The sequence below is a fragment of the Callithrix jacchus genome, chromosome 4, assembly GCF_049354715.1.
Source record: "Callithrix jacchus isolate 240 chromosome 4, calJac240_pri, whole genome shotgun sequence".
In the NCBI taxonomy this organism is placed as follows: domain Eukaryota; kingdom Metazoa; phylum Chordata; class Mammalia; order Primates; family Cebidae; genus Callithrix; species Callithrix jacchus.
In genome coordinates this window covers 116637796-116649447 of record NC_133505.1, presented here as the reverse complement: position 1 = coordinate 116649447, position 11652 = coordinate 116637796, and the positions used below count along the sequence as shown (strand labels likewise).

The window sequence follows — 11652 nt, the reverse complement described above, 5'->3', positions numbered from 1 at the left end:
GGACGAGCGACGGAGGGAGGAACAGAGTCCAGCCTCGCGCTGGTTCCGAGCACTGGGGACTCGCGGGGAGCGCAGGAGGCCGCGCGGGGAGGTTCGGGGCGGTACCCGCGCCCTCCGCGCAGGGCGGGCTGGGCGCGCTGCCCGCAGCCCCCAGCGCTCGGATAACTCCGCGCCCAGTGCACCGCCGCAGCATGGGGTCCAGCCACTTCGAGCTGATTTTTGACCACGTGGGGCACTACGGCAGGTAGGGGGCAGGGTGGGGAGGGGGCTCCACGCGGGAGGGGTCTGTTTCTTTCCGTTGCGGCGGGGTTCTAGCGCGGTGTTCGCGAGCCGAAAACATCTCCACTCCCTCTTTCCCCCCGCGCAGTCGGGACCCTGGCGTCCAGACGCCGGCCAGGAGCTGGGCTTGTCCCCTAGGAACGGCAGCGGGAACTGGCAGGTGAGCAGAGGCGCTGGGCTTGCTCGGGGCGCGCCTGTTGCCGGGCAGGTGCGACCTGGCAAGTGCTCTCCGTGGCAGCAGATGCTGGAGGCCCCCCCCGCGGAGGGACCGGATCGTACGCGAGCGGGTGCCTGTGCCTGGCCGCCGGTTTCTCGAATCCGCCGCCACTTCCCTAGACTGCTTGCTGCCCGGTTCCGCCCCGCGCCGCCTAGGGTCTCTGTGCCTGGCAGGTGTTCCCCAGGGACAACCGTTAGTTAGAGTTGGTTGCTGTTCATTGAAACTTAGTATGTGCCAGGTACACTATACCGGGCGCTTACACACAGTTCTTCATTAATGTTCACTGCCAAGGAGGTGTTCAAATCCTTATTTTTGTGATTGGGAAACTGAAGCTGGCGGGGTCAAGGGCCCACAGCCAACGCATGGTGGAACCACATTTAACCTCCGTACACCCTCTTTTCATTTGTCAAATGGATTTTAAAAATTTTAAATTATTAATTCATTCATTCACGTACCGAGCTCCTCTGTGTGACTCAGAGTGTTTTGAGAGGGGAGGCAGGCGGGTGAGGAGCCATGCAGCGTGATGGCGGGAGACTTGGAGCTGCATCTGAATCCTGGCCTGCTGCATACCTCTGATGCGATTCTGGGGATACTTTGTGTCTCAGTTTCCTATGCAGAAAATGGGAATCAGGCTTAGTGAAGAGATGAGGTGGTGCTGTTCTTCAAGGTGGAAGGTTGCGGGCATTTTGGTTTTAATTCCCAATGTCTGCAAAAAGGAACAGTTAGGACAGAGGAAAGGGGAGGAAGCCCCAACTCTCGCGTGCTTCCTTCTGCTGCTTGCATCATTGAGCGCTGCCTTGTGCCTGGCTCGGTCATAAGCCGTTGGTACATGTTACTTCCCTTAATCTTCACTACAGCTTTATAAGGTTGGTAGTATCACCCTTGTTTCACAGACAAGAAAACCAAGGTTTCTGCCTAAGCACAATTCTAATACCAGCAGGGCAGAATTGGATGTCATTGGATGTCCATCACCTCCACAGCCCCCAACCATGGTGCACTCCTGAGCACGGTTAGGTAGTGGCCCCTTGGCTGGGCCAGGCCCTTTATGTATGAGCTCATTTTATTCTTCTGGAAGCAGAATAGCACAGAGGTTAAAAGTTCGAAGGCTGGATGTCTGGGTTTCCCTTCTGGTGCTACCACACATTAACTATATATGGTCGTAAGCAACTTATTTACCACTTTCTCACCTGTAAAATGGGGCTAATAATAGCAGTACAAATGTTTTCAAAGAGGAGTAGTGAAATGTTTCGATGAGGACTCAACGTGCAGTTTCTCATCCTCACGGTAACTCGGTGAGGTAGGAGGTGCTAACACCTTAGCTCCCTTGTGTTTTTTAGGGATTAGCTGAGTTAATCATATCAGTTGGTGTTTCACTAAGGTGCCCTATCAAACAGATTCCTCAACTGGAAGTCTGTACTTCTCCAGTAACTACCCACAGCAGGATCTGTTCCATGAGGTCATTCAGGGACACAGGCAGGTGGGGCAGCTCTGTCATCCATGGCATGGGGCTCCCTGTCTGTGCTTGGGGCAGCCACTCCCCCATGGCGACAGCTCACCATGGTTAACAGGGGGCAAATGGGTTTGAGGAGACAGCTCTTGGCTGGCCACCATAATGTATGCAAAAGTCTTCCTATTCAGTAAGTCACGGCTATCACTGTTACCTGAGTTCCCATTAGTGGGTAGGGTTGATTATGAAAGCAGCTTACAGGAGGAAAATAACAAACCAATGCTTATATAGCAGAAGGTGAAGACGGCATGACTGTAATACAGTACCCCATTTTTCTCAGGTATTTTCTCTAATCGATCTCTATTCTTTATAAATAGAAAGGGAAGTTATCATGATGTGCATTCAGTCCTCTCTTTAAGGAAACCTAGTGAAAGTGTTAAGTAGAGCAGTGGTCCCAACCTTTTTAACACCAGAAACCATTTCGCGGAATATATTTTTCCCACAGACCTGTGGTGGGGTTGGCAGAATGGTTTCAGGATGAACCTGTTTCACCTCAGATCCTCAGGAATTAGTTAGATTCTCACGAGGAGCATGCAACCTAGATCCCTCATGTGCAGTTCACAATGGGGTTCATGCTCCTGTGAGAATCGAATGCACCACTGAGCTGACAGGAGGCAGAGCTTAGTTATGCTGGGTGGCCGCCGCTCACCTCCTGCTGTGTGGCCCAGCTTCTAACAGGCCATGGACTGGTACTGATTTATGGCCTGGGGCTTGGGACCCCTAAAATAGAGAACTCTGATTCCCTCTCATTTCTCATTGGTCATTTCTAGAGTAAGGAAGCCCTACTGTAGTCACCTTGAAGAGGGGAAAATGGGATACCTGAGAAGAATTAAAATACAATTCCAAGATTGGTTCTGAAACCATTTCATAGTTCCATAAACTTCACAGCTTAAGCTCCCTATGAAAGGAAATTGAGGAGACTGAGATTCAGGCATCTGTATTGGGAGAATCTGAACCTGGATCCCTAAGCTAATTGTCCCAGGATAAAAGGAGAGACAGTTTAAAAGTTGAGAGTTACAATGTGGAGCCTGTGGGAGACCTTCACTGATGGATAGAGGTAGGTTTTGTTTTTCGATATATAGAGCTTTTCTGGCTCTTCTTTTTTGACTTCAGCATATGAACATCCGAACAGCTACCACTTAGATACAGCTATGGTGTGCTTTCCAGGTGTTAACTCATTTCATTCCCACAAAGCCCATTGTTCAGATGAGGAAACTGAGGCACAGAAAAGGTAAGGGTCTTGCTCATGGTCCCTGGTGGTAACAGGGCCAAAATCAAACCTTGGCAATCTGGCTCCAGAGTCCATCCTCTTAACCACCATGGGCTCCATCAGTTATGCTTTTATGCAGAATGGTATAATCTAGGACTAAAGCAGTTTTCTTCATCTGTCACCCAGATTGCATGGGTCCACTCCCTGGGACTTCTGGCTGCCCTTGCTTTTCCTCACCTCTGGGTTTTCTGCTGATTGTTTTGTGTGATTCTTTTTACATTAGTGTGTTGTATCTATAAGCCTGTTGTCCTGGTGGACCCCTAGGCTGGGTACATGAACGACACCTCTGAGGGCCAAGAATCTTTGTAAAGGAGAGAGTGATAGAATGCTAGATGCTACTTTGGGAGGCCAAGGCAGGTGGATCACATGGTCAGGAGTTCGAGACCAGCCTGGCCAATAGGATGAAACTCCATCTCAAAAAAAAAAAAAAAAAAAAAAGCTAGGCACCTAAAGAAATAGGGTTTGGTTTTTTTAAAAGAGGTTATTCTTGCAAAAAGGAAAGGGGAGTTAGAATTGAAGGAATGCTTAGGACTTTTCTAGCACATGGAAAGCATATTTATGTGAACTAGCATGGCTTGATTGGGGGCCACTTAGTGGTTTATTATTTCTGGGGTATAAAATATGAGAGTGAGAGAGGTAGGAGGTTACAGTCATCTCCACAAGTGTTTCTGTGCATCATGCTGCAGAGTTTGGGTATTGAGTAGGGCAAGGGGGCCAGTGAGGACCTCGTAAGGGCCCAGGTGAGAGAGAAAGGGGTCTGCATAGTGGGAGTGTGGGCAGGGAGGACAGGACAGTATTAGCAGGTGGAGTTGATGGGAACTCTTGGCCCTAAGGCATGAAGGAGAAGTGAAAGGGACCACATGCCCCTCCTAGCCCACCTCATGTCCCTTGCCCCAGATTTCTAGTTTGTGTGGGTGATGGTACCCTAAACTCAGAAAGTTACCCTCCAGGAGGGCAGGGCTAGAAATAGAGTTCAGTTTGAGATTGGTTTACCTTGAGTTCCTTGTGGGAATTCCAGGTGGAAACATCCAGTGGGAAGGTGAGTAGATACTCTGTTGCTCAGGAAAAATGCCCCCTTGTCAGTATGGATCAGGTGGCCACCCAGGGCTGCAGTCCAGCTGGCAGGTGCCTTATGGACAGATTAGGCATGCCTTGGCACCTGTTCCAGCTGTTCCTCGGCAGGGGCGTTGCTGAAAACTTTTCCCTCTCCCTGGGCCCTGTAGATAGAAAACTTTTAAAGTGATATATTACATCTATGCAAAGAAGTGTGCACCATAATCTACGAGCCAATTAATCGTCATACAGTGAACACACCCGTGTTACCCCTGCCCAAGTCATCTCTTCCCTCTGTCCCTGTCCCCCAAGCTCAGTATTGTCCTTACATCAACCATACTAAACGTTACATAAGTGGGGTAAAAAGCACGTGCTCTTTGGCTTCTTTTGTTCCACACTGTGTTTGTGAGATCTACCCATATTGTGTGTCACAGTAGTTGGTCAGTTTTCATAGCTACATAGTATTTAATAGCATGAATATTTTATGGTTTATTCATTTGCTGTCAACAGACATTTAGACTCTCTCCAGGTCGGGCGTATTATAATTTGCCTTTCTTGCATATGTCTTTTAGGGTATGGTTATGTGTCGCCTAACGACAGAGATACTTCCGAGAAATGCATTTTGTTGCTGTACGAGCATCACAGGCTGTACTTACACAAACCTAGATGGTACAGCCTGCTACACACTTAGGCTCTGTGGCGTAGCCCACTGTTCCTAGACTATAAACCTGCACAGCATGTTATTGTACTGAATACTGTAGGCAGTTGTAACACGATGGGAAGTATTTGTATACCTAAACGTGGAAAGCATACAGTAAAATATGGTATTAATATTATCTTATGGCACCACCGTTGCATATGTGGCTCATCATTGACTGAAACATTGTTTTGTGGTACATGGCTGTACTTGTGCCTGCATTTCAATGGGTATATACCTAGGAGATGCTGTCATGGGGCATGCATGTGGTCAGCTGCCAGACCGTTTTGCAAAGTGGTTGTAACAAATGATACCTTCACAAGCTGTTTATTGGTTTTCCAGTTGCTCCACAATGATTGTCCAATATTTTGAATGTCAAACCTTGTATCAGTATATCATTAAACCAGAAACCTAGATATCCTGGGGCAATGTTTTCATCTGTACCTGCATCTCCTAGGAAGCTTCTTAGGCTTGTAGAGGCCTTGACCCCACCTTAGACCTCCTGCATTACAACTGCTAAGGATGGAGCAGAAAAGACAAATCCTAGCTTCAGAGGCCTGCCAGAGTGGGTGCTGTGTTGGGGCATCTGTGTGTGTGTGTGTGTGTGTGTGTGTGTGTGTGTGTGTGTACAAGAGGAAAAGAGACTAAGAGAGAAGGAAGGGGGAAGAGAGAATAGTTCTGGTGATGACTGTGGGGGTCAGGTGGCTGAGGAAGAAAAAATCTGAGACCAGGAAGGTAGCAACAAGCTAAAGAAGCTGGTAGGATCTGAAGACTGGATGTCTGAATGGTGCTGGAAATAGGGTCAGTGGGAAGGACGAGGACGAGGATGGGGGAGGTAAGAGGGTGGGAGGTGATGGTCAGAATGTGAGCTGTTCAATGGTGGAGCAGCTCCAGATGATGAGACTAGTCAGGGAACAAACCCAAATGCCTCAGGTAAGCTTTAGCCAAGTTAAACATGTCTGCTGTTTGCAGGGCCTGTGTTGTCATTTGCTGAGTTGAAATTTCGGTGATAGGAGTCAAAGAATTATAAATATGTGCATCATACATACAAGATTTATGTCCTATTTCTCATCATATTCATATGGGATTGTTATTATAGGATGCCTCTTAGGCCCTCAACAGAATTTAGTTTCAAGAGAACCTGATTCCCATACCCCTTATTGCCGTGGTGTGTAGCAGGTAGACGCTGGTCCACAACAAGCCACATTGTAATGATCAGGATGGGCTGATTCTCAATCTGGTTTGGACCTTAGGAATGCTCCTTTAGTTAAACACTGCATGCTCTGGCATCTCCTAGGAGTATCTATACTTTTGTCCTACTTTCACCATAATTTTCATAACCAGCCTCCTGCCAATGGACATTTCAGTTTTTGATGTTTTGCAGTTATAGACAGTGCTGAACATGAAATTTATAAATTAACTTTGAGAGACATGATATCTTTGTGATGTTGACTACTTGTTACTTTCAGAGAAGTCGTTTCAGTATTTCAAGAGCAGATAGTAACTCACTAGTGTAATGTCTTTTAGCAAAGCAAAGACACAGAGGTGCTTGACTTTACAAAAAATTAGTACATATGAACTATTTTCTTAAGCAAGATAAGTTTTCCATTTTATTACATCAGCGATTCACTAAGCAAGGATTTTTTTCTTCTGTACAGTTCAGCTAGCTCACAAGCTCTGATGTTTGTTGAGATGATTAAATGAGATAATGAGTGTGAACATGTTTTAAAGCATGATCCGATGTAAGGTGTTAATATTGTTTTATTTTATTTTATTTATTTATTTATTTATTTTTTTAAAGGCAATTTTTAAAGTTTATTTGATGTATTTGACGATCAGCGATTAGTTCTCATCCACATTGACTGTCTGTAGATTTTTGAAAGTGGTAACAGGTACATAGGTAACCAAAGTATAGAGCTTATTTGGTGAATCTTCATCCTCATTACGTTTTCTGGACAACCGCACACGGATTCGGTATGGGACATTCCTTATTCCTTTGGCCCAGACAGCTTTGTTGAGCCTGGTATCAATGCGCACATCTGGAGTTCCCATCTCCTTCATAGCAAACTTCCGAATCTCTTTGAGTGCCCGAGGGGCACGCTTCTTGAAGCCCACTCCATGGATGCGCTTGTGAATGTTGATGGTGTATTCTCGGGTCACCACCTCGTTGATGGCAGAACGGCCCTTTTTCTTCTCGCCACCCTTCTTTGCGGGAGCCATTCTGTCCGGTCCGAGGCGGAAAGCTATTTTATTTTATTTTATTTTTTTGAGACAGGATCTCTCTCTGTCACCCAGGGTAGAGTGCAATGGCACTATCTTGTCTCATTGCAACTTTTGCCTCCCGGGTTCCAGTGATTCTCTTGCCTCAGTCTCCCGAATAGTTGGGATTACAGGTGCACACCACCACGTACGTGCCTGGCTAATTTTTGTATTTATAGTAGAGAAGGGGTTTCACTATGTTGGCCAGGCTGGTCTCGAACTCCTGACATCAAGTGATCCGCCCACCTCAGCCTTGCCTGGCCTAAGATGTTAGTATTATAGAATATGCACAGTGACCAAGACAATGCTGAATGAGTTGTTATGTGCGGCACAGGCAGGTGTGAACAGAGTAGAGTGGAGAGGGGAGAATTGACTTCAGCTGTGTAAGATGAGGCCCGTGTAGAGTCTGTGCAATAGAAGCAGACTGGATGGCACTGTAGGGTAAGAGAGCCATTCTTGTTGGCTGGAAGATGCTTCCTGAGAAAATGCCAGAAAAGGAAGAAAAATCTCCTGAACTGACAAGACTGCTACCTAGGGTTGGGTGACTCATCTGTCATGCCAGGTGCTCACTTCATGAGGCCACAGGCAGTATAGTGACCCCAAGACTCTGTGGTGACATGGCAGCCAGGGCAGGGGCTGGGGGCGAGGGAGTCTGACCTGCAGGGAGAGGGTCAGCACCACTCCTTCAATCCAAGATCCTGATTTGTATTTATTTATTTATTTGTTTGTTTTGAGACAGCATCTCACTCGCTCGCTCACCCAGGCTGGAGTGCAGTGGTGTGATCTCAGCCCACTACAACCTCCGCTACAACCTCTGCATCCCAGATTCAAGCAATTCTCCTGCCTCAGCCTCATGAGTACCTGGGACTACAGGCACATGCCACCATGCTTGGCTAGTTTTGGGTATTTTTAGTAGAGATGGAGTTTTACCCTGTTGGTCAGGCTTGTCTCAAACTCCCGACCTCAGGTGATCCACCTGCCTTGACCTCCCAAAGTGCTGGGATTACAGGCATGAACAACCATGCCCAGTCTGATTTCTGATCATTTTACTGCTGGCAGGGACATATTAATACTTTCTGGAAAAACAGAGCTAGCTCCCATTTGCCCATCAAGCACTGGGACTTCAAGCTCTTCTCTTGGCTGCTCATCTCAAAGAGACCCTGAGAATAGGAATTAGTGTGCTCTCTCTCATTCTGGAGCTAGAAGAAAGCTACTTACTTCCTGTGTTTTGCTTTGTATTTTTCTTTCATGGACTAGCGAGCTACTAGGGCCAGTGCCACAGAAGGAGTTCAGTTTTGAAACTATGGCCAACATGACCAGCCTGTGGTGTCCTGATAGCCGCAAGACTTGAAATTCACTCCGTCTAACCTATTATTTATCTACATGAGGTTCTATGAGAAGTGAGGAATGGTGGCCATGTGCCAGCCTAGCAGTTATCTGTGAGGACTTGGAGGGGTCACTAGGTTGCAATAGCTCCAAAGTGGGGTGTGTTCACCAGTGTAGGGTTGAGATGATCCCTTGGAGTGCCACCAAGAAAACACCCATTTTATATATGAATGTGTGTACACAAGTCAATATGTACAAATGGAAGTTTATATTTCAATATACATAATATGTTAATTTAGCATTATATGAATATGTGATTATATGTTCACTTTATATGTCTGCATACACATCTGTGCACACACACACTTTTTAAAATTTAGCTGATGGAGAACCAAGGCTAAAGTTTTGGAAACACTGGCCTATTGAGCATCTCTCTTTACCAGGGTACTGAGCATGAGTCAATTTCAGCGCTGTTCATTTTCAGCCCAAGATATTCTCCAGCATTCTATAGCCACTGAGCTACACACTGTGCTGGGTGCTACAGGAGATACTAAAGTGACTGAAGCACAGTTTCTGCTCTGATGAGACCTTAACTCGACCTTTTACAGGACTTCTGTTGTTGGTTTGGTAGAGAAATAGAAAACAGTTGCCTGGTGTTCTTTTAAAAAATCTGCATTGTGAACATAGAAGAGAAGGAAAAATTGGGGGTTAGAAAATGCATAAATGAGAGTGGAAAAGAGGGAGGCAAGTAAAAAGATGGGACTGAGAGAAGCTGGCAGTGAAGGATAAAGAGACTGAAAATCGGCATTTAGGTTGGAGGGAAAAAAGCATGGAGAGAGAGGAGCAGGAGAGGAACAGGCTAGACCAGCAGGTCTCAAAATGTGAGAATTCTTGTATGTCTCTGAAGTCTGCAAGGGCAAAACTTTTTCCTAGCAATACTAAGATATTAGCTGTCTTTTTAAAACTCTCATTCTCTCATGAAAGAACAGTACAGTTTTCCAGAGGCTAGATCATGGTAACGCATGAGATGGAATGCAGACACGGACAAGAGAAACCAGCTGTCTTCTATGAATGCACATGTTAACTATAGCAGTGCCGCTCTTCTAATTTTGTTTCATTTTGTTTGGATAGCTCTAGCTATATGTTAATGTTAATATGTAATGAGTCTATTATATTTAAATGGATTAGTAACCATTTGAAAATTTCTCCATTTCCAGCCTCCTTTATGGCCTTAGGAATTGCATTTATTTTTATTTTTGTTATTTTATTTGTTTTAGATTCAAGGGTACGTGTATGGGTTTGTTACATGAGTATATTGTGTAATGGTGAGGTCTGGGCTTCAAATGAACACCTCATCCAAATAGTGAACATTGCGTCCAATAGGTAATTTTTCAACCCTCATCCCTGTTCCCTCTCTTTCTTCTTTTGGAGTCCCCAGTAGCTATCATTTCCATCTTTATATCTATGTGTACCTATGGTTTAGCTCCCGCTCATAAGTGAGAACATGTGGTATTTAGTTTTCCGTTTCTGAGTTATTTCACTTGGGATTTTCCAGCTCCATTCATGTTACTGGAAAGGACATGATTCCATTCTTTTTTATGGCTGCATAGTATTCCATGGTGTGTATATATACCGCATTTTCTTTATCGGGTTAACCATCAATGGACACTTAGGTTGATTCCTTGGCTTTGCAACTGTGAATAGTGCTGTGAGAAAGAGACAAGTGCAGGTGTCTCTTTGACATAACAATTTCTTTTCCTTTGGGTAAATACCGAGTAGTGGGATTGCTGGATCAATTATTTTTAGTTCTTTGAGAAGTCTCGATAATGTTTTCCATAGTGGTTGTATTAATTTATATTCTCACTAACAGTGTATAAGTGTTCCCTTTTCTCCACAGCCTCATCAATATCTGCTATTTTTGTCTTTTTAATAAAAGCTATTCTGAATGATATGAGATGGTATCTCATTGTGGTTTTGATTTGCATTTCTCTGATGATTAGTGATATTGAACATTTTTTCCAATTTGTTGGCTGCTTGTATGTCTTCTTTTGGAAAATGTCTGTTTATGTCTTTTGCCCACTTTTTAATTTTTTTTTATTAATTTGTTTGAGTTCCTTATGGATTCTGGATGTTAGCTCTTTGTTGGATGCATAGTTTGGCTTGCAAATATTTTCCCCATTCTGTAGGTTATATACCCTATCAATTGTTTCTTTTGCTGTGCAGAAGCTTTTTAGTTTAATTAAGTCCCATTTGTCTATTCTTGGTTTTATTGCATTTGCCTTTGAGGACTTGGTCAAAAATTATTTGCCTGGGCTAATGTCCAAAAGAGTTTGTTCTAGGTTATCTTCCAGGACTTTCAGAGTTTCAGGTCTTCCATTTAGGCCTTTAATTAATCCTGAGTTAATTTTTTTATATGGTGAGAGATAGGAATCCAGTTTCATTCTTCTGCATGTAGCTAGCCAGTTTTCCCAGCACATTTACTGAATAAGGAGTCCTTTTCCCATTGCTTATTTTTGTTGATTTTGTTGACAATCCGTTGGTTGTAGGTGTGTGGCTCTATTTCTGGATTCTCTATTTTGTTCCATCGACCTGTGTGTCTATTTCTGTACCAGTTCTATGCTGTTTTGGTTATTATAGCCTTGTAGTATAGTTTGAAGTCAGGTAATGTGATGCCTCTGGCTTTGCTCTAGGATTTCTTTGGCTATTTGGGCTCTTTTTTAGTTCCATGTGAATTTTAGAAAAGTTTTTTCTAATTCTGTAAAAAATGATGCTAATTCAATAGGAATTACATTGAATTTGTAGATTGTCATGGGAAGTATGGTGATTTAAGTGATATTGATTCTTTTAATCCATAAGCATGGGCTTTTTTTTCATTTTTTGTATCATTTCTGATTTCTTTCATTAGTGTTTTGCAGTTCTCTGTGTATAGGTCTTTCACTTTTTTGGTTAAGAGTATTCCTAGGTATTTTGTGTGTTTGTGTGGCTATAATAAATGGGATTGACTTTTTGATTTAGTTTGCAGCTTGAGTGTTAAATAGAAATGC

General features: G+C 44.4%; 2 protein-coding genes across 4 annotated transcripts in view; one reads left to right on the top strand and one right to left on the bottom strand.

Annotated features, from left to right (window-relative positions):
- The first annotated feature begins 109 nt into the window (after positions 1-109).
- SLC22A16 (solute carrier family 22 member 16) overlaps positions 110-11652 on the top strand; it is a 49358-nt gene continuing 37815 nt past the window's right edge. For 2 of the 3 annotated variants that reach the window (XM_008994906.5, XM_008994905.5), the window contains exon 1: positions 110-244. In XM_008994906.5, the coding sequence (XP_008993154.2) occupies positions 192-244 (53 nt within the window). In that variant the 5' untranslated portion in view covers positions 110-191. Of the gene's footprint in view, positions 245-349; positions 440-11652 lie in introns of those variants that run through there. The other variant, XM_035296516.3, reaches the window with a different exon arrangement.
- Positions 6783-7267, bottom strand: LOC108591274 (large ribosomal subunit protein eL31). The gene has a single exon (XM_017971318.3). The coding sequence runs from the start codon at positions 7241-7243 to the stop codon at positions 6866-6868; it is 378 nt and encodes a 125-aa protein (XP_017826807.1). The 5' UTR covers positions 7244-7267; the 3' UTR covers positions 6783-6865.

Bases quoted from the DNA above. Each gene is read 5' to 3' on its own strand.
- LOC108591274 (XM_017971318.3), bottom strand. From the start codon at position 7,243: ATGGCTCCCGCAAAGAAGGGTGGCGAGAAGAAAAAGGGCCGTTCTGCC.